The 27,278-nt window shown below is 38.9% G+C and overlaps 2 protein-coding genes across 10 annotated transcripts in view; one reads left to right on the top strand and one right to left on the bottom strand.

The window, feature by feature from the left end:
* Positions 1-2,171: 2,171 nt before the first annotated feature.
* On the bottom strand, positions 2,172-4,749 carry dexi (Dexi homolog (mouse)). 5 transcript variants are annotated; one of them, XM_034894114.1, is made up of 3 exons: positions 4,439-4,749; positions 3,783-4,299; positions 2,172-3,427 (listed from the first exon to the last, which is right to left on the bottom strand). In XM_034894114.1, exons 1-2 carry the CDS (start codon positions 4,529-4,531, stop codon positions 3,907-3,909), a joined length of 486 nt encoding a protein of 161 aa, XP_034750005.1. In that variant the 5' UTR covers positions 4,532-4,749; the 3' UTR covers positions 2,172-3,427; positions 3,783-3,906. The 5 variants fall into 5 exon arrangements, with proteins under 5 accessions (XP_034750005.1, XP_034750004.1, XP_034750008.1 ...); XM_034894113.1 differs by having other exon boundaries at positions 2,172-3,444; positions 4,439-4,748; XM_034894117.1 differs by having other exon boundaries at positions 2,172-3,444; positions 4,597-4,747.
* A 157-nt stretch (positions 4,750-4,906) lies between these two features.
* Positions 4,907-27,278, top strand: part of clec16a (C-type lectin domain containing 16A) — a 40,551-nt gene continuing 18,179 nt past the window's right edge. For 2 of the 5 annotated variants that reach the window (XM_034894112.1, XM_034894108.1), the window contains exons 1-15: positions 4,907-5,143; positions 6,050-6,178; positions 7,804-7,937; positions 8,829-8,977; positions 10,984-11,089; positions 13,176-13,181; positions 15,078-15,201; positions 17,012-17,186; positions 18,362-18,412; positions 19,213-19,320; positions 23,147-23,453; positions 24,800-24,911; positions 25,043-25,143; positions 25,375-25,494; positions 25,810-25,919. In XM_034894112.1, coding sequence (XP_034750003.1) covers positions 5,070-5,143; positions 6,050-6,178; positions 7,804-7,937; positions 8,829-8,977; positions 10,984-11,089; positions 13,176-13,181; positions 15,078-15,201; positions 17,012-17,186; positions 18,362-18,412; positions 19,213-19,320; positions 23,147-23,453; positions 24,800-24,911; positions 25,043-25,143; positions 25,375-25,494; positions 25,810-25,919 — 1,806 coding nt within the window. In that variant the 5' untranslated portion in view covers positions 4,907-5,069. The remainder of the gene's footprint in view (positions 5,144-6,049; positions 6,179-7,803; positions 7,938-8,828; positions 8,978-10,983; positions 11,090-13,175; positions 13,182-15,077; positions 15,202-17,011; positions 17,187-18,361; positions 18,413-19,212; positions 19,321-23,146; positions 23,454-24,799; positions 24,912-25,042; positions 25,144-25,374; positions 25,495-25,809; positions 25,920-27,278) is intronic. The other 3 variants (XM_034894110.1, XM_034894111.1, XM_034894109.1) reach the window with 3 other exon arrangements.

The following is a 27,278-nucleotide window of genomic DNA, read 5'->3' as shown; positions in this document are numbered from 1 at the left end:
TCTATATATGACCCAAACTGCATTTTGTTGCCTTGTCCTTGTACATGTGTAATGACAATAAAGTTGAATCTAATCATCTAATGAACAGTGTATATTTATATAGGTATATACTACTTCCTGTTGCTGCACTTTAATATGGCTCTTTGTAGTTTGGCGTATTTAAAACTAATGTACTTGCACTTATTACTTGTTGTCGGGAGTTTGCATCTTCAGAGTTGAAAGCACTTAATTGGAAGTCGCTTTGGATAAAAGCGTCAACTAGATGACATGTAATGTAATGTAATATAATGTAATGTAAATCTGAAGACCAGAAGATTGCTGAGGATTTTCTTTATCAACTCAGCATCAAAGCATTACAATTAGCACCTGCTGTTCTCTGGTGCACCAATGCTCTCTTGTGGACAAATGTAGTGAGAGAAACAGAGCCCAAAAAAGCACATGGTAACAAGTGAACAGTCTGACATCACTTTAAAACAAGTGTTCTGTCAACTGCAAGATAATCAATGAACACACATCTAAAGTGACAGTTGAAGTAAACGGCTAAAAAGCATTTTTTCTCAAATTTATTAAATACACAGTAGAAAATTAAACTCTTACCATCCACTGCTTATCATAGCATGTCTCCAAAGAAGCACATGTGGAGGGTTGGCACAATAACTGGGAAAAGGCTGCATGTTGATTTGTCACAGTCCTTGGGAAGTATTATGAGTTCCACTAAACTAAGATATGAGCAGAGAGGATCAAAACCTGACCAGCACAGTGTGGTATCAAGCCCGGGGAATGCCATAAACCGTCTTGTACCTGCAACTAACACCAGTGATTTATAAACAGTTTTCATACAAAAGTAAGATCTTACCCATTTCACAGCTTCACTCGCAATTGATTTTAAGAATACAAGTCCCTGTTCATCAACAGGGAGCCCTTTCCTTGTATTAATTCCATGATCTTTTTGATCAGATGCCATACAAACATGTTTTACGGTATTTAATCAAAATTAGTATCCTGAGCTTTAGTGTCACGTGATTTAAATGATGTTTCAGATGAACTTGTATCCCGCCAAAAATAGACACACTGATTTATACAAACGCATAAACAATCTAAACATTGAGAAGGGCACCCCAAAATATTGCTTACTGGCAGCCTTAATCCAGAATGAAGAAATAATTAATAATAATTATTCAATACTGGTTGAATTCTGGTGTAAATTATAAGAAAAACAAAGGTTTTTGACAATCATAGTTTAACATCCCTGTCTTGTTCTTGAGTTGCAGCATGGCTTTATCTTTTTTTCATTCATTTTACAATGTGGTTATTTGGGTGTATTTAGTGTGCCATTTAAAGTAGAAGGTAATGAGCTACTCAAAACACTGAGTCAGGCAATTAAAATCCTGGACCAGTGCATGTGCAAATATTTTTAAACGTGTTTTGTCTCCACAGCTACAGTTATTTGGTGGACGACCGTCACCACATTGCAATGACTATTTTAGTTTTATTTTGATACGTGCTTATTCTTGTAGACAGGCGCTGTGAGATGATACTGGTTCCTCTGTGTTGCCTCCAAAAATCAATGTTAGATAATTAGCTGGGCTATAAGTGCCCTTCACAAACCTACAGTATATACAGTACCATCAAGGCTTGCAAATATCTAGCATTGAATTGCCTCATTGCTTAAAGGGGAACTATGCAGTTTTCTTCTTTGCTTATTTTACCTTTAAGGTGCTCTAAGCGATGTCACACATGTTTTAGGCTACATTTTCTAGTGTGCGGAAGCACAGAAGGGAGGGAATGGGATGAGGAGGGAGGGGCAAGTTAGTCTTGTTTTGTTTGAAAATACTTTGATTTCCACAAGAAGTAACGTCACGTAACATCGCTTAGAGCACCTTTAACTGAACAGTTTGGAGTCATTGGAATGCTTATGACTTTTTCGGGTTGAAAAGGTGGCAGTCTGGCTTTCCCCTTGCGCCTGTGATTGGAAAAACCACCATGCAACTTTAGGTCACCGGCCTCAGCGTCAGGAAGTATCGCGTGATGTCAGGTCTCGGGATGTACCAAATTGCGTCCCGGTACTGCACACACACTGTTCCGAATCTTTAGGGCGAGCTCTACAGAGAAACCTGTGAGCAAAAAGCCAGAAAACAGCGAAGAAATGGCCCAAACTGCACAGCGCCCCTTTAAATTCAGTTTATTATTGCTGCCATGAACATACATTTGAACAGAATTCTAAAATCCATAACAAACTGAACAGAAGGTATGATAAAACCGAACTTTGACAACTAAACATTTTTAAAACACATAACCAATATCATGCGTCAAGTCTTTTGTGTCTAACACACATTTTTAACATTAAAAAAAAACGAAAATGCAAGAATTAAAGGATGAAAAGTCAAATGTCTGAAGCAATTCTTCTGAGGTTCTTTTTTATGCTTTAATACTTGCTGCATTATCGTAAAACGTGCGGCAAGTGCGGTGTGGTGCTTCTGATTCATAAGAGTTTGAAAAGGGTCTCTTGTGTTTCACAGCTTGTGTCTAGATTCAGAGTCTTGCCAGTGCACCCACAGTTTCTACCAGTGCTCCTGAGAGTGTGTACATCCCTGAAGCAAATATACAGTCTGGATGACCTCAAAAGACACATTTTAAATGCACACCTCAAGGTGCGTGAGCCTGCAAAGTAGCAAAGCGTTCTGTATTCTGAAAACGTATACAAATGACAAATAGCTGTACTATGAGTGATTAAGTATGCAACGGACCTACAGTGGACAGTGTTTCCTAACTCTCTGCCAGTGCTTCTGAGATGTCACACTGTGTAGGACATCACACCATGGCTTAAGTGGCATGTTTTAATTCACTTCTTCAGCAGTTGACTACCACATCTTGCACAGGCTGGACAGCTGTTCAGTGTAAGTGCCATTTACATCAGGCTACTTTATCTGAACTTGCCAAAATTTAAATATTACTTTTTGGGGCATTTGTTTCCCTTTATTAGATAGTGACAGTGGATCAACAGGAAATATGGGAGACCAACGGGGGATGACACGCAGCTAAGGGCCGCAGGTCGGATTCAAATCTAGGCTGCTGCAAAGGACCCAGCCTACATGGGGCGTACGCTCTTGCTGGTTGAGTTACAAGCCACCCCAACTGGCTGCAATTTCGACAATCTGAGTCATGCTCCACATCTCTGGTTAACGTTCACTTTACATCCACAGGGATCAGCTGTCTCTCTCCACTTAGAGCATATTGTGCTTCCCTTTTATCTTTCATTGCATCCAACGTGAAGGACACCGATGCCAGCGCTAACTCCATGGTGTCCAATTGGAGTCCATTGCAATTAGAATGGCAACAGACCAGACCAACAGCTGATCCAATGCAGAGAGCTCTTCCCGACAGTCAAACATGTCGCTGGTGGTGCTGAATCTCTTCCTCAGGCTACCTTCTTTTAGAGACAACCTAGAGATGTTGCAAAAAAAAAGAAAGTGTGTGTGTATATGTGTATATATATATATATATATATATATATATATATATATATATATATATATTAAGAATCCAAAATATAATTACAAAACATAGCTTCTCTTACACCATAACAAAAAAGGGTGGGACTTTATGAAAAACCTCCTGTATTTGTTGCTCCATCAAAATACAAAGTTATTTGCTGTTTGCCCTGTGAAGTAACCACTGGGACGAGTAGTAATAATGTTAAGTGTAATAATGTATGCTCTTAGTATCTTAAAAAACAATACCAAAAACACCCACACTCAGCATCTATTTTGTTCTCTGCTTACTTTTTCACTGAAATGTCTGCGTGAGAACCAGCATCCGCTTTGAGGCATGGTCCTCTCTGCCCCGGAACTCGGCATCTTTACCACCGCCACTAAAATGTATTTTTCTTGCTCCAGGACCGCCCTTTCACTCAAGATACCCCTCAAAAACATCCAGCTCGTTGTCCGTGTCATAAGGGACAGAGGCCGGGTCGGATAGCACCCCGAGGTCCACCAGCGCCTGGTCCATATCCTCAGGCAGAAATACTATCCCCACATTCAGGACAATGTACTCCATCAGAAAGGCATAATAAAGGATCAGGACGTTCACAAAGAACAGGCCCAGATAAAACATATATGGAAGTTCGTCCAACAGCGATTCTACCGAATCTAGCTGGGAATAAATTGGATGTGTCATAGAAAAGAAAGCGAGCCGCTGTTCGGGTTCTTGCGTGGCCAGGATGTGGCGGACTGGAGTTGCTGGTGTCACCACTAGAAATCTGTCGGGGGTGGTGGGGCGTCCATTTCGGCTCGTCCTGATCTGCAAACAGTGATCGAAAGGCAGCTTTTAAGTGCTATATTTTATCTATAAGGTCCAGAAGAAGACGACAGCAAGACAGGTAGAATTAAGGGCGTGACATTCATAGCTAAAAATAACCGGCAGACAGTATCAAAAATACCCCGTTAGCTAGCTCGACGCATTCTTGACATTGGTTCTTTGGGTTTGCGGAATTCACGCCATGCCAGCTGGCTATGGCTAAAAACAGTAGCATGCAATGCTAGTGAAGAGAAACGCGAACATTTCTAGAAGCAGAGTTATTTGGAATGTCTTGTATACCGTTAAACATCCGTCCGGGAAATACGAAACATTTAAACATGCACGCTTCTGTCGATGTTTTCCCAGCTAACCGTCCCTAACATTTTAGCCAAGTGCATGAAAACAGCCCTGACCATAAAGCGACACCTGAAGCCTCGGCAGTTGATTGGCTCGCCGCTTGACAGGCTGCTGTGATTGGTCTTTGAGGACGTGTCGCTTCCTTTAACCGTCACTGTAAACGGGAAGTGAATGTTGTAGTTGTTCTCCACTTACTTTTGAATTCTGCAACGTGGGGAGAGAACAGCAACTCCCAGACAAACCACACACCAACCTGTTACGTAATGACCCCTCAGCACTGCTATCGCCGCCTATCACCTTCTGTTTGCTAAGTAGCTATCTGTACGGGAAAGTGGGTGTAATGGATTGATTTGCGGACTGTAACGTTAGCGAAATTACGCGCCTGTCAAAACATCACACTCCTAAAAACCACAACCATGTTTGGCCGGTCACGGAGCTGGGTTGGAGGACAGGGGAAAGCGAAAAACATTCACTCCCTGGACCATTTGAAGTGAGTGGCTAGCATAAGATATGCTAACGTTATAACAGTTTGAGAACGACTCTGTCGGCGTTATTATTATTAGCTAAACGTTAGTTGTTGACAGCTAAAATAACAGCATTTAACTAACTTAGCCAACTGTAACTGTCCATTCAACTAACATTAATTTAAATATATGGTTGTGGTGTCGTTAATATTAGTTTTGGTAAGGTAGATATACATGTGAGCTAAGGTTAGCTGTTAGCTTAAAGTGAAAAACTACCCTAAAACCGAATTGACACTGTTGGCTACGTTACAACGTTACCTAAATGGTTTTGGAGCGTAAGGCCAGGTGCAACTATTAACTGTCCATACAAGCTGACAGGCCAGGTGCAACTATTAACTGTCCATACAAGCTGACTATCGAAGTATCAAAATGTAAAAGGCCTGCACAGGTGTTTTCTGTTCTTCTTGTTGATTAGCTAGACCTCTGCTCAGGTCAAGTCAAGTTACGTTAGGGGAGCTATGGTGGCAATGACCAATAAGAATGACGGAACTTAAAGTTGTTCCACCACAACAGGTGCAACTAATTAAACAGAGTGTGAGAGAAAGGCCCACAGAAGAAGTGTAATCGGGCAAAATAAATGAAAACGTGTGGTTGTAACTAACGCTACAGTATAGGGGCTTGAATTGGGTGGTTAATACATTACACTACCGGTATTCGGAGATGGCCCGTTGATTCTAAATTAGAAGCTACCTTTGTAGGTTCATAATCATAACACATGTATTTCTTTTTTGACATCTAGATGGGTTGTATTTGAATATAGGTGGTTTCATTATTTTGGTCTGTGGAGCAGCGTCCAGGTATGTTTACATAACACTGCAGCTTTAACCACTGTTTTTCACAACATTTTTCTTTCATTCATGTCTCTCTATCAGATATATGTACCATGTCCTTACCAAAAACACCACAGTGACAGACAACAACCGAAATCTTCTGGTGGAGACCATCCGCTCCATCACAGAGATCCTCATCTGGGGGGACCAGAATGACAGCTCTGTATTTGAGTATGTACCAGTCAATGTCAAATCCCTCGCCTGAAGCTACAAATATGTAACCTGACTAGAGCTGGACAATATATCAATATTATCAATATCGTTAAATATGACACAATTTCGTCTAATTGTAATATCGTAATATGGAATGAGTAGTGTCTTTTCCTGGTTTAAAAGGCTACATTACAGTGAATTGTGTCATTTTCTGATCTTACCAGGCTGGTGTAACTGTTCTATTAATTGCCTTTACCACTTATTTATTTTATCCACGGAACTAATGATTATTCATCATAAATGTCATTGTGGAAATATTTTGTGAAAGCACCAATAGTCAACACTACAATATTGTTGCGGTATTGATATTGAGGTTTTTCGTCAAAAATATAGTGATATTGGATTTTCTCCATATCGCCCTAAACCTGATGCACCAGATGGTTTGTTAACAAAGAAATGTATGAGAAGTCGTCAAAGAGAAGGGGAGAGAGAGAGAGAAAGAAATATGACTCAAAATAGTGGGTATAATGAAATGACAATGAACAGTGGCAATTATAGTAAGAGTAACTAAAACTAGTAATAGTAATAGCAGTGTAGGGCGTCGAGCAGGTCTACAGCAGCTGCAGACCAATCTAGGTGCCACCGAATCTCCATGGAGAGACATTTGAACAGGCAAACTTCAACTTGCAAATGTTTTAGTTTTCACTAAGATTATCACTGATAAATGGATATCCACACTCCAATTTACTCTTGTAAGCAATTTAACTCTCCTACACTCACCTTCTAAATAGCAACATTGCTAATAACTGATCCTTCGTGCTGCTCTAAACTCTGACGGTAAACCATTCAAGACTAAATAAAACTGTACTTTACCATACTTTAACAAACTGTCTGTCATAATGTCTGGGAAAATGCATTTTTTTCAAATTGTTATGATGTATAAGGATGTAAAAATGTAGAAGTAATTATTTCATCAAAAGAATTTTCTGGGTAACTAAAATGTTTTTATTTTGTAAGCCCACGGATTGACGCATTTCAGTCATCTCTGGTCACTAAAGCACATGGAACCATTGTCTTTGTTTTTAATCAGAAGCAGCTCTGCAATCAGGGCTGCATCACTTCTGTTTATCCACCTTGCCACCTCTAGCTGTTTTATAGGAAACAGGAAAACCTATGGCGCAAAGTACTGAAGTGCTCTTGTTTTTCTTCATTTAGTATTTACTGTGATCTAGCTAGATTTAGCCAATTTCAGATCGAATTAGCTTGACATGACAAACGGCAAGGTGTTTTAGGCTATAATTAGCATATATAAAAGTGTAGATGCACATCACAAAATCCTCACAGAAAATGATGGTTGTACAGGTTCCTGTATTTCTTTTAAGATTAGTTTTTGGGTCTATTGTCTTTATTAGATTGTGTTAGTATTGATAGGCAGGAAACATTGGTAGAAAGGAAGGTACAAATGCAATAAAATGTCCATTGTGGTAATCAAATCAGTGGCATTGTGGGTATAAGGTATGGGCCTTGACCACAAGTCCACCAGGTCGTTGGAAAGGAAAATATTCTTCTTTTGATAATTATATATCAATCACCATAAATTGACTCCTGTATGTGTCTGTGTGTACTCTACTGTATGTGTTCAGCTTCTTCCTGGAGAAAAACATGTTTGCATTCTTCCTGAACATTCTTCGTCAGAAGTCGGGACGCTACGTGTGTGTCCAACTCCTCCAGACCCTCAACATACTGTTTGAAAACATTAGCCATGAGACTTCCCTATGTAAGTATTTAAATCAAGACTGGTTGAAAATAAAAAAAAAATAGAGACATATGTATGTTGTGATGCAGGGCATTGCAAATAAATATCTCTGTAATATGCAAAACAGCTTTTAACATGAAGTTTTTTTCGACTGCTGCTTTATACTCATAGTAGGTTTTGAGGCTGTGGTGGTGTTGAGAACACTTCATACTATAATGCACATACATTGTATTGAATGGTGTTTCGATTTTGTATAAGAATATTAGAAACATCTTACTCCATTATACAATCTAGGGCTGGTTATTTCTTAATTTGTTGATTTGTCGGTGTTAGTGGTGATTGCTTTTTAGTCTAAATTAAATGTGACCATTGAAAGAAAGCAATAATAGTTATAACAGTAGTCTTGTATAGGATAGCCCTAAAAACAACAGCATGTAGGTGTGTACATGGTTTGTTATGCATTTTGTAGGGGCTTTTTTTTTGCAGAGCTGCCATCTGCATTGTTGTTGTTGCTAGTTAAGCAACGAGTCAGCAGAAGATATACTGCCATTTATACAGTGGCTTGTTATCTCATATAAAGCAAGGTTTGCATGTAGGTCATGTAGTATTATAAAAAATCACAGTTATGCTATTGTCTCAAAAAGAATTAAGTCTTTTCTTATGTTCACTTTACACAACAGTCAGTGCAGTAGTTCAAACGTCACTTTTGATCTGATGACCGTAGAGCAAGGATTGAAGTAGTGCAGTGAAGCTGTACACTCTCAGATTTAGGCGTTAGGTGTGCTTTTCTACAATAACTGGGCTCCTGGATGGTAAATGGAAAGATTGTCAGGAGTTCACAAAAGGACAAAGGGCTATCTTTCTGAAAACGTGCTATGTGAACAAGCTTAATCAAGTCTCTTCTCTTCTTAGATTACCTCTTGTCGAACAACCACGTGAACTCCATAATTGTGCACAAGTTTGACTTCTCGGACGAGGAGATTATGGCTTACTATATCTCCTTCCTCAAGACCCTGTCACTCAAACTCAACAACCACACTGTGCACTTCTTTTACAATGAGGTGAGGCCATAGACGGATGGGGGCGGGGGGGGCGGGTGTTAGAGTGAAGAAAAGGGACTGAATGAAAAGAGACCAAGAGGACTTTTCAATGTCAACAACTTTTATCATGCACTTTCTATCACAAAGAGGAAGGAAGAGACGAAAGATTAGAGTCTAAAAATTAAGGGAGGGAGTGATGAAACGGATTAGTAAAACCAGCAAGGCATACAGAGAAAGAAAAAGGACTGTTTCTTGAATTCAGCAACATTACTACTTGTGATATTTTACAGTGGTACACAAAACCAATGTCTTGTAAATAGAACCACTCATTTTGCTAAAAATTCTAGTAGCTCATTTGTCACTTTAATTTTTGTGGAAGTTGACATATGTTTGTACTTATAAGACTACTTCTATCCACCACTAGTCAGCAGCACACTTCCCCACTCATCAACACATCAGCTTCCTGTGTAGAGGGGTTAATATAGCCGATATTGTCCACAAGTCATCTCTCTCTTTACCAGCTGAAACGAACACACAAGTGTCAATGTTAACTTCGTTTGAGGGAATGTTTCATTTATTTTAGTTATTACCCTTTTCACAACAAGATCTTGTTTCTCTGAAATTAAGTTTCAAAACTGTTATTCTTGATTTAAAACTATTCATCAAATGTTATCTTTTAGCCCTGTTGCTGTGTGTGTGTTTCTGTGTGTTGTAATAGATGGTAACACCAAAGACAACTGACTTCCTGAATAATCTCTGATGACGTCATTGTTTCCCTTCAGTGTTTCAGCAGTATCTGTAGTCCTTCCATTGGTCTGTGTGTGCTGGGGAAAGTTATTGGTGTACTGTTGAAGGGAGCTTCACCCCTGAAACCAAAACCAGATCCCATGTTTTTTTGGATGAATTTTCCTTTACTTCATCAATTAAAAAGTATAGTAAAATCTGCCTTTTTTGGAGTGCAAAGGAAGACAATTTCTCGTTTCTTGATTTAGAGTTTTAAGTAACTTAGCTGACATTTGGTCATTCTGAAAAAAATATATTTAGACTAAGACTTAGAAAAAAAGGACCTAATTACACCTTATACCTTATTTTATTTTTTACAATTCGCAAAAGTCATCTCATACTTCAGTTATTATAAACAGTATGTATTTTATTGATTTAAAGGCTATTCTCCTCCAGAGGATGCTATTAGATAGCTGAATACTTTGCCCACTTCAGTTCTGTCAGATCCACACCGATCCATTTTTAAGATCAGAGTATACATTCTTGGTTTGGGTTTGGTGTCAGGGTCAGGTTTCTTCATTTGCTGTGACCACGGTTTGTTTCTGGCCCTCAAATGTGATTGGCTGGAGGTTGCAGTGACTGAGGAATTGTTGGGTAGAGGAACAGGGATTGGCACAGAGAGAGATGACTGGAAGATGCGGAGCAGCCGATTTGTAATATGCTCATGTACTAAGTGTAGCATGCTCCTATATTAGTACATGTTGCCCATCTAAAGTACTGTTAGATTGGATCAAAAGTCCCTTTAGTTACGCTTGGTTTTCTTCTGTGTCTGTCATGTTTCAGGATAAGCCAAAACACCCAAATCAAAAGCTTACAATGTTTTGTTTTGCTTGATACAAATCTATTGATATGAAGTGCAACCTCTAAAATTCAGAGACAAAACAGGCTAACTTATCTATCCAGTACAGCATCTCTACTTTGTGGAGTTTAGGAGTCATGAGATATTTATTATAAAGTCTGTAGGATTTGAGTTGGTTGATAAGGTAAATTGTGGGCTAGTTATTTACTCAAGGTTAAGAAATTCTCTTTCTTTGGCTAATTTATTTACGCCTAATAATAACCTTGATTTGTGTATATTTTCCCAGCCTGCATTTCTGTAAAAAACAGTTAAAAACCTTTCTTATCAAAATGCAATACTGCCCAGAATTTCTGCATCCACTAGCTGCTTTCTCTCGCCTGCTCTGAGAGATGCTGCAATACTGTGCCATGCTCACCGACCCCCTCTCTCTGTCTCCCACACACAGCACACTAATGACTTTGCCCTGTACACCGAGGCCATTAAGTTTTTCAACCATCCTGAAAGCATGGTCCGCATCGCAGTCCGGACCATCACACTCAACGTCTACAAAGGTGAGTGCGGGAACACAAGTGTACATGCTAACCATACACGTCTGCTTACACAAATGCACACGCTCTTGAGATGCTGGGACTGCCTACCGCCTTTCTTTGTTCTTCTGCCCTCTTCTTGCTGTTGCTTCTGGTGCATGAGCATGACTAACAGGTAACACTGTGACGCACACACACAATCTGCTGAATTTCTGCCCTTAAATGTTTTGTTGGGTTCTAATGTATGTGATTTATCTTTTATTATATTGTAAAAGAATGGCTTTCTAAAAGTCTGATGTAGTTCAAGTAATACCTTTTTTAAAGCAGTTATTTAACTGTTCTAATATTTAAAGTTTTTCCAAAGGTCCTGCAATGTAATGTAGTACATGGAAATCTGTTTATTATTCATGGCAACCTGTTACTAGTCAAAGAACTTCACGTATCTATATCAGAATCTATATATACAGCTATATCTGGCTTTTGCCCTTGAAACTTAGTCAGCCAGCAGCTCTGAGGGTCTCTCTTGTTGCGCAAACATGACACATTAATGGGTTACTTTGAGGAAAAATTAAGGGTTTTATTCCCCTTTCTCATTCTATACATTTGTCGTTATCTCACTGCTGGATTCAAACATTTGCCTTAGGTTGGGTTTCTGTTACAGCAAGCCAATTGTGATGCAGTATGCAAATATAAGGATACTCAGCATCAAATATCCATGAATCGTTACATACTTTTACATTTGTATAGAACATATAAATTTAGCAGAAAACGTTTTTGGTTTTTGAAGCCATGTATTTGAGACATCGGCTAAAATTTAAACTTGGAATGTGTGCAACGTTCAAGGCAATCAAAGTTGTCGTTGAGATCCAGAGTGCACTGATGCTGTGAGTGTTAACAACGGGTTCGTTCCAAAGGCTTTCTGCATTGTGCTGCCTCTATTCCTTCTTTCTGCCGTCTCTCTGCGCTGTCACTCCAAGGGAGGCGGGTGGTGCATTTACTGGGTTTGGCTTTACTCCACACATCATGCTTCTCTTCACTATACATAACATTTCCTTAACATACAGTAACTTGCAACATATTTACTGTGGCGTACCTGTTTGTTTATTCCTGCATGAAACACTCTGTAGAAGTGAAGTCTTGTTCATGAAGTCTTGGTTCTGTAACTCCCAACAACTTCGACGTCATAACAGTTAGCACAACTGACCTAAATCCTAATATGAATATAAGTCATTTATGAAGTAACCTAGTGTTGTGGGGAATGTATTATTGCCGCTTTGGCCATGACATACATAATGTAGAATCTGTCAAAGAGGGAAGCATCAACTCAATGCAGCAACTCTGACGTTTTTTCCAGCATCTGAGAATTGTTAGGAGAACACTCAGAACATCTGTGTCCTGAAGTACACGATGAGACACTGCTGTAATGAATAATATGCATTACGATGTAATTTTAGTCAGTCAACACTGTGTCTTATTGTGGCAAAAGTTTAAACCGCTTCCAACCCCTGCTAATAATTACTTTCCTAAATCAACCCCTAACTTAAATACTTGTAGTGTCACAACACTGAAAATGGTTCAGGGTGTGGCAATGAAATCTCCTTTTTTAACATCAGAATGTTGAATATGTCACAGTTTGATGCTTTGATACGTCACATTCTGCCATAAATGACAACCTGGAAAAGGATTTTATCCTGCGTGTAGAATAATTAAGATAGCGTGAAGGTATTTTAGTCAAATTATGTTACTATACTAGCTTTTTTTCTTTGGTGTCTTGCTGATTGTTTCAGTTTTCTCTTGTTGATTTGTTACTTAGTGGAAAGCAATGTGATATCCTGAAAACTATTAATAATTTAAAATGTTTAATGAACATATAAACTCCTTTTGCCAGATGTGCCATCTTATGTGCCAGATATTTGCAGCTTATTTGTTAAGATGCCTGCGGGGTCCTTCCCAACCTCCACCCCTCCACAGCCGCCCCTTTACACACATTAACCCTGTGTCTGTTTCCCCCTTTCCCTCCTCCTCTTCAACAACCACTCCTACTCTTCCTCTCCTTGTCTCTCTCCTCCTCTCCCTCCTCCCTCTGCGTGCCCCATCTGCCTAACTCCAGTTTCATGTAAGTTGGTTCCATTCATTCAGTCTTTTTTTAGGGATGGGTATCCTAGAAACATGTTTTATTTTCTTTCCTGATACTGTCTAGTTGTTCATACAGTACATTGATGCAGATACAATTCTAAAACAAATGTTATATATATACAGTAAATAAGTCTGTAAGCCAGTCAGTGTTTTTTAAGTTGGTTGATTTTTATCAATATAGTTTGTCAAGTATAGACTTGTCTTATATTTCTTATTTAAAGTATTTACAGGAATTGGTTTACAATTTGTTATTATTATTACTTATTACCCAGCCCTATTGTTTCCTAATTGTGTATTTGTCAACAACGTACTGGTATGACTATCCTTACAATTCTTGTTCTTGTAAATCAATCTGTATCACCTGCCTTCATACAGAACAGTACATGCAGAATCACCTGCATGCCTTTTTTAATTTCTTTTCTTGGATTCATTATTTCACAGACTTCATTTCAGCTGAGTCCCACATGGTGGTTGTTTTTTGTTGTTGATGGGTTTAGTCAGTAGGCCCCTCTGCTTTAATTCTCTCTTCATTTACTAAATAGACAAAGCTGGAATGACACTGTGACTCTCAGTAGTGGCAGCTTGTCTTTGTTTTCTGCTAGTACGTAAGTCATTTATTTGATTTGGCTGTTCATTCATTACTTTTCTCAGTTTGACCCTTGTGGATTGGTATTTTGAAATTACCCCCAGCTTCTATTTGCATTTGGACTACTACATGAGAAAGTATTACTACACTAGGACTGTTCACATCAGTCAGTTGTCATTCACAGAACACAAGTATACTAAAGTCAATGTCTTAATTGCCAGTTTTTCCTTTAAATGCTCTGGCCCTTAGGCTGTTCTTCCAGACACATTAAATGTGTGTATTTGCTAATGCTGTGTAATACTGGTGTCAGATTTTTCTGTTCTGTAGTTTCTCTATTTTCTAATCTAAGTATCTCTAATTTGAGACGCATGGATTATTCTGACCTTAACCTACCGTTAACTTTTTATAAAAACAACAAATTTTGTAAGAGAGGAAAAGGTTGGTGCAGCAGAAATATTGTCTTTTATATTCCATACACACAGTTAGAACAGGGATTTGGGTGTGTTATGCTATTAGCATCTAATGTGGCCTTGAGCCTCTAGCCTCAAGCAGAGGTGAGGAACGGGCTGTAGAGGTCTGGTAAGCTTGTTTCTTTCTAACTTCACACCCTAAGGTATTTTATTTTTTTCATTTTCAAACTTCTGTTCTTCAGCACCAATTGATGCTTACTCAAGTGAAACCACTTGAGGCAATTTATATTTACAATACTTCATTCAGCTCCTTATGAAGCTACAAAAGGCTGTATACGCTGCAGTATTCCCCCTTATACATTCTGATGTGTAAAATCGTTGGAGCTCCCCTTTAACCTTGGACATGGATGATGGATAAAATGTATTACAGTTTTTAAAGCCTTCTGACTATGACTGATCTTTTGACTTTTGTTACTACAAATACAGAGTTGGACTTTGCTCTTTTCTAAAGAAAACTCCTCTTCAGAAAGCATCAGTGTGACAACTGATGAGTGCAAGCTCTGATCACTGCAAACACAGCGAGATCATCCCCAGTCACACTGTTGATTCAGTGGAAAACTCAACTGGCTTTCCTCTTTATCCCACTCCAGTAGTATTCCCTCTTATATTGTATTAACAAGGGACCAGGTTTTGTAATTAATTTAACTTAACATGGTTAGTTAATTTTCTTAATTTGTCCTTTAATTGTGATGGTATTGTTTTTTGTTTTTTGTAATCATTAACTGTCACATTCTGGTGATTATCGTGTGTGTGTGCAAGTGATAACCGGGGGCAGCCTTGGTAACAACCCTAACCCAGATCTTGACCCCAATCTCTCCAGTGGACAACCAGCACATGCTGCACTACATACGAGATAAGACAGCGGTTCCATATTTCAGCAACTTGGTCTGGTTTATTGGCAGCCATGTAATCGAACTGGACAAGTGTGTGCAGACAGATGAAGAGTAAGTCCCCATCTATCTTTGTTTTTCTCAGTGTAATTCTCACTGTGGCCTCTTGGGGTCAGGCATGTCTCTGGTTTGTAACAGTTCTCATGGTGCTTATTAGATAACCTCTCTATTCAAGGGTATGATATATTGTACACATTATATTACTATGCAGCCTCCGCAGAGGTCACTGCAAGATGTTTTTTGGGAGACTACTTTTGCGTTCCCTCACAATATGTTTTGCCTTACAAAACTTCTTCCATTTCTTCTAAGCCATGTGTTGATTTCCACTCAACGCCACCCTATTTTAAGTTTCTCTGACTGTCTGCTTCAGCTTCAAACATCAATATTGATAACTTTGAATGCATGTTAGCAGACCAAAGTGAGAGATATAGACACTCACGTTGGATCAACAAATTCTGTCGTAGTAGTGCTACACAGAGAAAATGTTAGTTTCGGAACAAAAACGTGAATATAATATGTATAGCCTCCACTTGGAGCTACAACCCTTTCAGTTGCCTGTATGCTCATTTCTACCTGTTGTACATCAGTAGGGCTATATTACTGTACTGTGTGGGACCAATCTCTATAATTACAAAAGATTTCATTACATTTTTCCAATTACAGTCAGCTCTTTCGTTCTAAGCTAGAAATGCCCATGTTGGTAACAAAAGCGGTGTCTACAGCAGGATTTGGTAGCATGGCGTCTAACAGTAACATTTTTGACCTAATAGTATTGTATTTGATTTTAAATTAAACCTTATTTGCAAAGAAACTCCCGCACGCTGTCTAGCTTGCAAAAATAAATTTAACAGCTGACACGATTCGGTACTAGACCGTCATCATGCAAAATAGATGGTCTAGTACCAAAATGTTTCATATTATAGGTATGCAAAGTATTTTTTCTGTTCAGAAAATAAACATTACAAAAATGGTGTCTAGTAATAATCTCTGCTATTAGGATCTCCTTGGATTCAAATTATTTGGTGTAATTGTGTAAAGTATATTTTGGGTCTACTGCAGCATATTATGCAGTTGTATAGTGTCTAATTATGTAATAGTTGTACGTAATGGTTTACTGTCTGATAAATAACATAGTAGGTTCGTCTAATTTGATACAACCATGGAAATAAAATGGATCCAACCTACGACTTGTTAGCAAAAAAATGAGTGGAACCTGTATAAATCTCTGTAAAGCAGGGGGGAGCGGTAGATTCTCTGATAAGTCAATGTTGGTTCATTGCCACAAGCGACCCCTGTGACATTGCACATTATCTTTTAATAGCCTACATTAAATAAATATTGATTATAAAACAGAGTATGAATGTGCCCATTGAGCAGTGTATCTGCAAAATGCCCAGTTTAAAGTCAAGTTCAGTGAGCTGATCTAGCTGTGGTGTGGCAGCTGAGTGAAAATACACACATGGCTCAGAAGGAATGGAAGAAGAAAAGTGTTGGCAGTAACGCAAAACATATTGCAAGGGAACACAAAAGTATACCCTTCTAAAAATCTTGCAGTGACCTGTCAGGGGCTCTGTACATTAAAATGTATTTAACTTGAGTTTTTTAATCACTAAATAGCAGCCTGTATATTTCCTTGTAAGTAGCTTTCAAGTCAGTTTTATTTCTCTGTATGCCAGTGTCATATATTGTGAATCTGCACATACGTCAAGATGCCATTTATGTTAATAATGTTCAATTAAGTGTGGAGTTTATAACGTTTTGATTCTTGATGATTTCGCAGACCCGGGAGTGGAGCAGCTTGACCACTTCCAGAATTTTACCTCTCTCTCACTCTCTCTTTCTCTGCCTCTTTGTTGTGTCCCAGGCATAGGAACAGAGGGAAGTTAAGTGACCTTGTAGCAGAGCACCTTGACCACCTGCATTACCTGAACGATATCCTCATCATCAACTGTGAATTCCTTAATGACGTTTTGACCGACCACCTCCTCAACCGTCTATTCCTGCCCCTCTATGTCTACTCTTTGGTTATCCCTGAAACGGTACGTTGTCTTCCCCTGCATGTCTAAATAAATTAGGTTACACTGATGTTAACAGGTTTCATATTGGGGGGCATGTGTCGTAAAAAAGCTGCTTCCTCCATTTCTTTCTAAATATGTTAACGTCAAATTGTTCACACATGATGTGTTGTAACACCTATGCATGTATGTGTTTTCTGAAGAGCTAATGTGTTAAAGAACATGTCAGAGAAACTGTTTGTACAGCTTCATCTTAGTTTCAGCCTTAAATGGGCTAAAACATTCCAATTTCAATCCAAAACGTAACAACTATTTTCATTTATTAATCTATCGATTTCTTTTTTGATTAATCGGTGAATTGTTGTCTGTTAAATGTCAGAAAATAGTGGGAAAAGTCCATTACCGACAAGGTGACATCTTTAAATTGGTTATTTCTCAGCAATACCCAAGATATTCAATGTACAATGACATTAAACAGACCAAATCATTGAATGACTTATGTGAAACCAGTACATTTTTGGCACGATTAATGCTCAACACCATAACAGTGGTTTTGCACAATCAGCCAACTAACAACCATTCCCAAATTCATGCAAGTGGTACTGTCATTTTTAAAGACGTTTTTTCTAACTTCCACAGGCCCACTGGTTTAAGTCAATGTCAATACACTATTACAATCAACTTGCAGAGACTTCCTCAACACATCCAATGCATCACAATGGAACACACATCCGCAATGGTTTCCGTTTAAGTTACTTAATTTTTATACATTTGAGTTTAAATGGTGGAGTGATCTGTGAATCCATCCTGCTGGTGGAGTCACCACGGTTACCTCATAGTTTAGCATTCATAAGCTATGACTGGAAACTCACTTTGGATTACAAACAATAATCAAACATGAATGTCATAAAAACTTGTTAGCTGCGTTGAAAAATAACTAACAGCACTAATGCAAGGTGTGAACAGATAAAAGGTGTTTGGCTTAACATACAAACCCACATACGGTCCTTTTAAACTGTTAAGTGATTATCAGACTATTAAATAATTCCAGCTCTATGCTTTGTCTCTTCTCACTCGTTCCTGTTTCTTCTCATTATACATTTTACTATTCCTTTCATTTTATTATTTTCCATTTCTAGGTTCTAGCTGTGGACCTTGTTTGATATTGACTGGCCTTTTATTTTTTTCTGTTTCTTCAGTCTGAAGAGCGAAAGATTAATCCTCAGGTCTCCCTCTACCTGCTGTCTCAAGTAAGCAACATACACAACAGATGCTACCAGCCATCACCAAAGCACTGCTATATTTTAGTTTTGTGGTTTGATGTCATTCTGCTTATATGCATCATTTATTTATCCTTCCCGAAATAAGTTAAAAATGGAATATAAATTATTCTCAAAGAATAATAGGGTTCATACATTTAGAAAAACTTAGAGAAGTTATGGAATTTGAAAAATGCAAATTCCAGGACTAGAAAAGATTTTAGAAAAAATAAAGACACAGAAAGTTGTGGATAACTCATGGAATTTTGTTGTCTGAGGTGAAGTTGGTGTTGACTGAATTTGAATTTATATTAAATTGAAATGCCAGGAAAGTGCCACCCTAACTCTGTCTGACTTCATTTGGACAAATAAAAGACGCATGGAACATACATGAAGTAAACTCTGTGTCCGCTACAGACACTTATTCAGTGGTTTACCTGTAACTGAAGCAGAGTATCAACTACTTTTATTTTTTTTAATTTTTTTGCTTTACTTTTACATGTAAGCTCTACCTGTAAACCAATGAACTAATTTAGCTTGCTTCAGAGTTAGACTTAAATTAAAAAAATATATTGAAATGCAGTGCAGTTGAAAGGGTAGTAACAACTAAGTTGACATATCTGTGGGGATAGATGTGGGGAAGACATCTTCAAAATTTTCTTGTAGAGATGAACTTTACCATACATTTTTTCCACATATACTTCATTCAATTTTCAATTAACAGTTCTTGTTTTGAAAGATGTTTTTTGTTCATTAGTTTCTAAAATATGTACGTCTGTGTATTTTTCTAGGTTTTTCTGATCATTCACTATCAGCCAATGGTCAACGCACTGGCTGAAGTTATTCTCAATGGAGATCTGTCCGTCTTCACCCCACAGACGGATATACACAAGAACACGGTAATGCACATGCACACACACACACACACACACGTACACAACACAATTATGCTTTAGACACACACACACACACACACACACACACACACACACACGCACTGTACAAACCAACTGCAAAATATTTAACAGCGCTCCCAGAACAACATTAAAAAAACACTAATTTGCAATACACACACACACACAGTAGACTGTACTTTGTGATAGAGTCACACAAGTACATATACACTGGAAGTACAGCACACAAACAAAAAATACACACAAGCACACCTACACAGGCAACCACATTGATACATGCCCATAGGTACATACACACACAGAGTTGCAGAGTTCCAGAGGTGCGTGTAGGTGGTTATGAGATTGTGGGGTCATGGTTTTCTCCATGATTCACCCACATCAAGGCAGCTATATGCTCATTATCTACATTTTTTTTTCTTTCATTTTTCTTCTCTGTTTTCTTCTTTCCTTGTTTCAATTCTTTCTGCCATCTAAGTATTGGATTGAAACATTCTGTGCTGTATTTCTCTGAATGTCTCTTTATATTTAAGTGTGTATCTTTATTTCACTTTTTGGTTTTGTATCTTTATTTCTCTTTTGTTTTTATTTCTATCTCCCCCTTATCTTCCCCAACTAATTCCCCTTACCTCTCATTTTCTATTTCTCTCTTCCTCATATTTTCTACCACATACAAAACATACAAAACACACACACACACACACACACACACACACACACACACACAAACTCCCTCCTCTTATTTTTTTTCGACCATCTGTCTGTAAAGGTGGGTGTGCTGAGCTAAGTGAGCGTTTCTGAGAATCCTTGTGGGGGGGGGGGTCCTGTGTGTGTGTGTGTGTGTGTGTGTGTGTGTGTGTGTCTACTGTAAGAAGCAGCCTACCTTTTCGGTGAATGTGAGTTGAGGCGTGATGTATGAACAACGTTGGTCTACCACAACAGGAGACAGCCAGACCCAAAATCGTATCTGCCATCTATTCACTCAGCAGTGCTTTTCTTCTTCGGCATTTTGTGTTCTTTAAAAGTGCCACATGTTGCATTTTTAAACTTTACTGTAGCAGTTTTCCAGCAATTAGAAAAGTATGTATACAAAAAAAGTAATTGAAATGTTCAGAAATGAGGTTTGAGATGGTTTTACTGTAGTGTGGCTTTTTAGAAAGGTAATCATGCTAATTTTTTTGTGTTAGATCCTGTGTTCACTTTATATGTTGTCTACTATGCCTTCCTCAGAGTCACAGCAGTAGTAACAGAGCCCATGACTTTTTCTCCATTCAGGAGTCAAATGAGGTTGTATTATTCTAAATTGAAGACTGGTTACTAATTCAAATCATTCCCTTAATTTTAACTTGCAGTGATGTGTATTTGCGTCTTTGTTTATTGCTTAAATTTGCTTCTACCTGTTTTCAAATGCATGTTTTAGTTTATTCTGCATGTTTGCAGGCACATAAAACACCTGCATTCTGCAGAAAGAGTTCTTGTTGAAAAAGCCTGTGATCATACTCCCTAAGAGATAATAAAAAGTTGCACAAAATTAATCTTTTTTTTTTTTTTTACATGCATGTTGGATTTTGAATATTAATTGTTTCCGCCACATCAGATAGAACTGCTGTTTTATGATTTGTTTTATTGTAGATGAAACACAGACATAGGCATGGGCTTTGTTTATGCACAGGTGGTCAATGGTGCTTCCTGTTTGTCTGTGATGTGGCAGGAAATTGGGTCACATGATGGAACACTGACAGAGATGGCTCACCTAACCTAAATCTCTTTCCTGGAATTATTTTTTTTCTCTCTCTCTCTCTCTTTTGTACACATGTTGTTTTGCAAGTGCACCAGTTATACATGATGTCACAACATTTGCATGTCTGTACGTGTATCTACTGTATCTTTTTTTTTTTTAAGCACATGCAGCTGTTTTTGTTGTGTGCATTTAAAGATATATTGTTGACCTGCAAATGATGCCCTATTTCAATGTGCTGCAATGTGCTGCACGGCGTGTGTGTGTGTGTGTGTGTGTGTGTGTGTGTGTGTGTGTGTGTGTGTGTGTGTGTGTGTGTGTGTGTGTGTGTGTGTGTGTGTGTGTGTGTGTGTGTGTGTGTGTGTGTGTGTGTGTGTGTGTGTGTGTGTGTGTGTGTGTGTGTGTGTGTGTGTGTGTGTGTGTGTGTGTGTGCGTTACACACTTCCTGACCTCCATTAATTTCTCAGCATACACTGAGAGTGTGAGTGGTTTACCAGAATATAGTCAGCTAACAGGTGCAACACACACACACTAATGCTAGTCTGTGGTTTATGTCTGACAGCATACACATTGTGTTTTTAGCAGCAAATACAATACAGATAGTAGATGCATACATCAATGTTTTGTTGGCTGGATACAGGAAGTACCGATGCTAAGGTTTTTTTCTCTATTATGCTTCAGGGTTGACTTAATCTGAAACACAAACCATTAAAAACACATCTGTATGTAGTCTCTATGTTGTATCTTGTTATTCACAGTTCAATAAAGAATACTCCTGGAAATACATACAGACTGAGCTAAAATTAAGAGTTACTTTTTTAGTGTCTATTCCTCATAAGACCACCTTTCCTCTTGTGACAATATGGAGAAAAGGCAAAGAGTAATGAATCAGTTTAGCCAAAGATACAGAGTTAAACATCAAGTATAAGTTTTGTTTTAGTGTGTATGCTGAGAAACTGCTACTGTTTTTGGCACATAAGGAGGATGTGCTTACATCTTCTGAAACAATATACCAAGTGTACATTTGTCCATCAATGTACCTACGTGTTCACGTGTGTTTGGTGGTTTGTGTTATAAGAAGTGAAGGTAAAAGGGGCCACCTAGATTCATCTAGACTGGGGGGTGTGGACCTCTCTGCTCAGCATTTTATCATTTACCAGCTTTTTCCTGTGTGCATATCTCGGTTTTGGAGTAAGTTTGAGGGCTATATGTGAGAAAAGAATTACTTCTAGTTCCAGTATGTTCTTACCAACGTGGTCATTTTCTCTGATAAAGTATATCGGGGAGGAAGAGGTTTTTGTGCGTTAACAGACTTTGATCAACAAGATAGTGCAAGATGGAATTACTGTAAGGCTCTCTGTTTGTGTGAAAAGATAAAAGCACATCTGTCATAAGTGTTTGCATGTGTTTTTATGCATGTTCATCTGTGTCTGGGTTTTGCATGCACTTCTGCCAGTGATGGGTGACAGTATTGCTACCTGGAAACAGGAAAGTTAGTTTCTTTTAAGTATCCCACCTCTGTGTTTCTTTACTCCAGATTATCATTACCTGACATTTTCTCTTGTTTTGAACTATTATCTGCATTCTGTACACAGCACATTTGGAGGTTTGCTGTTGTGTTACCACTGTGTAACACTATGGATGTGAAAAACTGAGAATCAAAGTCACAGAACGGCCACTGCTTTATTTTAACCAAAAATATCTTTGAAAGCACATTAGCATTAACATTTTTTCAAGTAGCTACAAAAAACATCAGTTCTTGTGGTATACAACTGGACTGGAGTATGTGATCAGTTGGCTGTTCGCTATATAACCCCGCCCATTTCCAGCACTTAAGGTAATTGTTATTCACTGCTCTTCAATTGTGAACCAGGTGATCTCTAAATTGTCATGACCAGGGATATACCCATGTTGAATGGCTTGGTTTGAAATTCCAAAAAGAGGGTTGAACACTGATCCGACAACCTTGGCACAAAACTGGTCGGCGGTGTGAAAAAGGTGTAATTTTCTCTTCCAGGAATGTGATGTTTTCCCAAACTCAACCCCTTGCCTCTCTGTCCTTCTCTAAACCCTCAGGCCAGTGCAGGAGGTGTACGTTGCTTCACCAAGCCCCTGGAGTCTCTGGAGCGCTCCCTGGAGCTGTCTCGCCACCGCGGCCGCAAGAGAACTCAGAAGAGGCCTAATTACAAGAACCTAGGCGAGGAGGAGGATGACGAAAGAGCTCGGGGAGGAGGCAGCGGAGGAGGAGTAGAGGAGGGCCGGGACGACGACAGCAGAGGAGGAGAGAGGGAGGGAGGTCGAGAGAGGGAGAAAGGAAAAGGTACAGAGGGAGTAGGAGGAGGGAGTTCTAAGGGAAGCAGAGCGAGTGGGGAGACGGCGGAAGGTGAGTGTGTGTCTCATAGGACACAGCAGTACAGGACTGTTTGTCAGTGTTTCTTTACTCCCATCAATAAGACACAGTCTCCCATGATGCACCTTGGTTACACTACAGCCACTACAGCAGCAGTCCTTGTCTCCAAACAAACAAAAATGAACTTTCAAAAACAAAATAACTAAAAGCTGAACTTTTACTCTAAATGTGCTCTGCTTTTTTTGCTCTTCATTTTGGGCGCTAAATTTAATGTGCTGTTAATGTTATCTCCATAGATTCACTGTTTGTTTATTGTCAGATTAGCCAACGTAAAACAGTTGTCAAGTTATGTGCTTGATTCCTGAAAAAGGACCTGTTGAAAACAGAAGAGTTAAAATGTAAGCTAAAACAAAATGCAAAAGCAGAAAGAAACTAAATCTAATGGAAAATTCCTTTTAGGCTAGTTTTGAGATGAGGTCATCTTTTTACAGCTGCTTCCTTTGTTTGGCACCTTTTTAATTTCCCCATGGCTACCACTGTCAACATGTCCAAAAGAATATCCATGGCAGCAGATGACTGTCCATTTCCACGGTGACACATCCATCCTGTGCTCCTCACCTCTCCGCCTGTCTCTCACTCCTGCTCTGTGTGCATGTTTGTGTTTGTGTGTGTGTGTTATGTAAAATCTCCCCATTTCACTCCTCTGAAAGGATTCCTTCTTTATTACCGACTGAATAAACTCTTTTTGCAGAGAGTCTTTGTGCAGGGGTACACAATCGTCATTGCTTCAGAAGGCGCAAAAGCACCAATTTTTTTTTTTTGTACACCATGGGTTTTAACACAAACGGCAACGTGGGCTGCAGAGGAACATATAGTTTCAATATGAAACATGTGCCATTTGGGGTGGAAAAACAACACCCACCCTATTTAACTGATTGATAAGAAAAGAGATCAATTAAGAAAAATGTTGACGCATAGATAAATTACACATTCTGTGTCTGATTGATTATATTTTAATTTGATCCTTACGTTTTAATGCTATCAAATAAGGTTATGCATTGAAAATGAATATTCTGTTCCCTAATCAATAGTAAGCAGACGCTGTTTGCACGATTTGCTCATCTTTGTTGTCTCAACAAATTCTATCCATTTTTTTTGAACCAGTGAAGGGTGAGAAGGAAGCACTTCAGACTTTACATTCATATTCACTGGTGACAACCGCTCATTTCTTTCTTCATATCTATGATGGGAGTTTTTGGAGGATGTGTGACGTGAATACAAAAAGCATGCTATAAAATAAAATTCACATTTATGGGTTTTTATGCAAGTAAGTTCAACATTTGTTTGTGCGTGTGTGCTTGCGTGTGTGTGTCATTCAGAGATAGAGATGGTGGTGATGGACAAGTGTAAGGTGTCAGAGCTGACGGAGCAGAACATCACTGATGAAGAGAAGACTGCTGCAGCCACCCGCACACACACGCAGAGGAGCAGGTACATGTACACACATATCTGAACACACCAAACTGTTAGATTGGAAAGAACGAATAAAAGGAAAGACATAAGCGTTTATCAGCTGATGATAACCTCTCTCTCTTTCTCTCTCCCCTTCTCTGTCTCTGCAGACCATTCTTAGACATGGTGTACAGTGCTCTCGACTGCACCAATGATGACTACCATGCCCTGTTTGTCCTCTGCCTGCTTTATGCTGTATCACACAGCAAAGGTTGGTCATTCTTTTCATTTAGTGGCTCATTGGAGAAATGAAGCTAGCTGGTATCCATAATGGTTGCGCATATACACGTAGACTGTGCACAGCTGCTTGTATTTCTAAAAACAGGATTTGACTGACTCAACAGTACTTCAAAGTTTTGGTTCAATTGCGGTGTTTTGGTGGCAAGCTGTTTCCTACTTTACATGCCAAACTAAATCTGCATGCATGTCCATTCATCTGTAGGTATTAACCGAGATCTTCTGGAGCGTCTGCAGTTGCCAGTTCCTGACCAGGAGAAGACCTCTTACAGCCTGGTGCTGGTAGAGAGACTGATTAGAGTTATGAGCCAGGCCTCACAGCCAGGTAACACGCACGCATGCACACACACAAGCACACACACGCCTGCCTGCCTTTTAATATCTTTAGTTATTAGATATTTATTTAATTTGCATGTTTTAAAACTGAACATATGAACAAGACACCTTCTTTTAAGCAAAATATATATTACAAGAATTTCAAGAAGTGAATGTGAATGAAGTAGAAGATGTTAAACTTGTAGCTTAAAAACATCAACATCCTAAACACATTTTGGTCCATTAAGTAAGTTTGTGTGTGTGTGTGTGTGTGTGTGTGTGTGTGTGTGTGTGTGTGTCTGTGTGTCTGTGTGTGTGTGTGTAGATGGTAAAGTGCGTCTAGCTACCCTGGAGCTGAGCTGCCTTTTACTGAAGCAGTCTGTGCTATCTGGAAACCACTGTATAATCAAAGATGTACATCTGGCCTGCCTGGAGGTACAGCACACACAAACAGTTACACACTACATCAATACTTATACATAGTCCTGTGATAGATCACCCACACAGAATCCATACTCCCACAAAGAGGCAAAACGTATGTCATTATACATTGGGTGTTGGATCTTGTGCCCTCTGTAGCAGTTAAACAATCCCTTTTACATTTAACTTTATCACTTCCTCTGAACATGTAGCTGGAGGGTTTCTCAATGAGTGCTACTTTGTGGTTATAACCTAAGATATTGTTCAGCAGGGAGAAGCTGGACCACCAGTTTCCTCTTTTTACAGCATTTTTCTCAAACCTCACATCTTATCTCATTAACAGGCTTATTCTCCTCATTTATTCCCTCTGACTCCTCTTCCTCTCTCTCCTGCTACCCACCCTGACTTGACCACCCCTTAATTTGTCTGCCTTGTCCTTCTGATAATTCTTTTTATTTCCTTTTCTCTCACTTCAGGGTAATCCTTCAAACACTCTTTCTTTGGATTCCTCGTTTTTCACTGGAGTTACAGGAAGTAGTTGTTCTACTTTTTGTGTGGTGTTTTTTGCTGGGATTTATTTTAAGTTTAAATTCCCCATCTGATCTGACTAAACTTAAAAGAAACCTGACCATGTTCATTTTACTATAGTTTTTCCAAAGCCAGTTTTTACCCACTAATATCAGTCAGGTCAAGGTCATTGGTGGTTTCTGCTTGAAGAATTTCCTACCTCTGGTACAGTTTAACATGAATGAAGACCCCATTTCAATTGGGACAGCACTTCTATAGCTGCAGTGGTAATGTTAAGGGTTTTTCCAGCAATTATGATCATTATTGTTAGTCAGTTTTAGTCATTTATTCATTGTGGCTTTTCATTGTGCTATTCATCGAAGACACAATACCAAAGAACTGACCTTATTGAAATAATGTGAAGTCAGCCCTTATCCTGCAATTTCTCTTTCTGCACTGCTGTGGGGAAACACCTGACCAGTCATGTTACTAATGTTTGCAATTCAGTGTTAAACAAACACAACTTCGCAGTTTAAGGATTGCAATGTCTAAACTCCTTTCCTTCGAGTATTACTACAGGAAGAACACTGGCTGCCCATGACTATCCTACCTCTAGCTCTCTGACACATGCTAGAATGGGTAAACCAGGGATGCATTTATTGCAGTAAAAGGAAATAACTTTGGATAACCCAGTGCAGGAGTGACATCATTATTTAAAAGTTGCTGTAAAATTAGATCTGAGGGGGAGAGGGAGGGAGTATAGTGTATATATGAATTTTCTGTAAACTGCTTTGGCAACAACATGTTTTCTTTGTTTATGGGAGAGAGAGAGAATAAGGCAGAGGGAGGGCTGGGGGGGGGGGGGGG

The sequence above is a fragment of the Etheostoma cragini genome, chromosome 15 (genome assembly GCF_013103735.1).
Source record: "Etheostoma cragini isolate CJK2018 chromosome 15, CSU_Ecrag_1.0, whole genome shotgun sequence".
NCBI lineage: Eukaryota > Metazoa > Chordata > Actinopteri > Perciformes > Percidae > Etheostoma > Etheostoma cragini.
The sequence above is the reverse complement of the archived record's forward strand: the minus strand, read 5'-3'. Positions and strand labels throughout refer to the sequence as shown.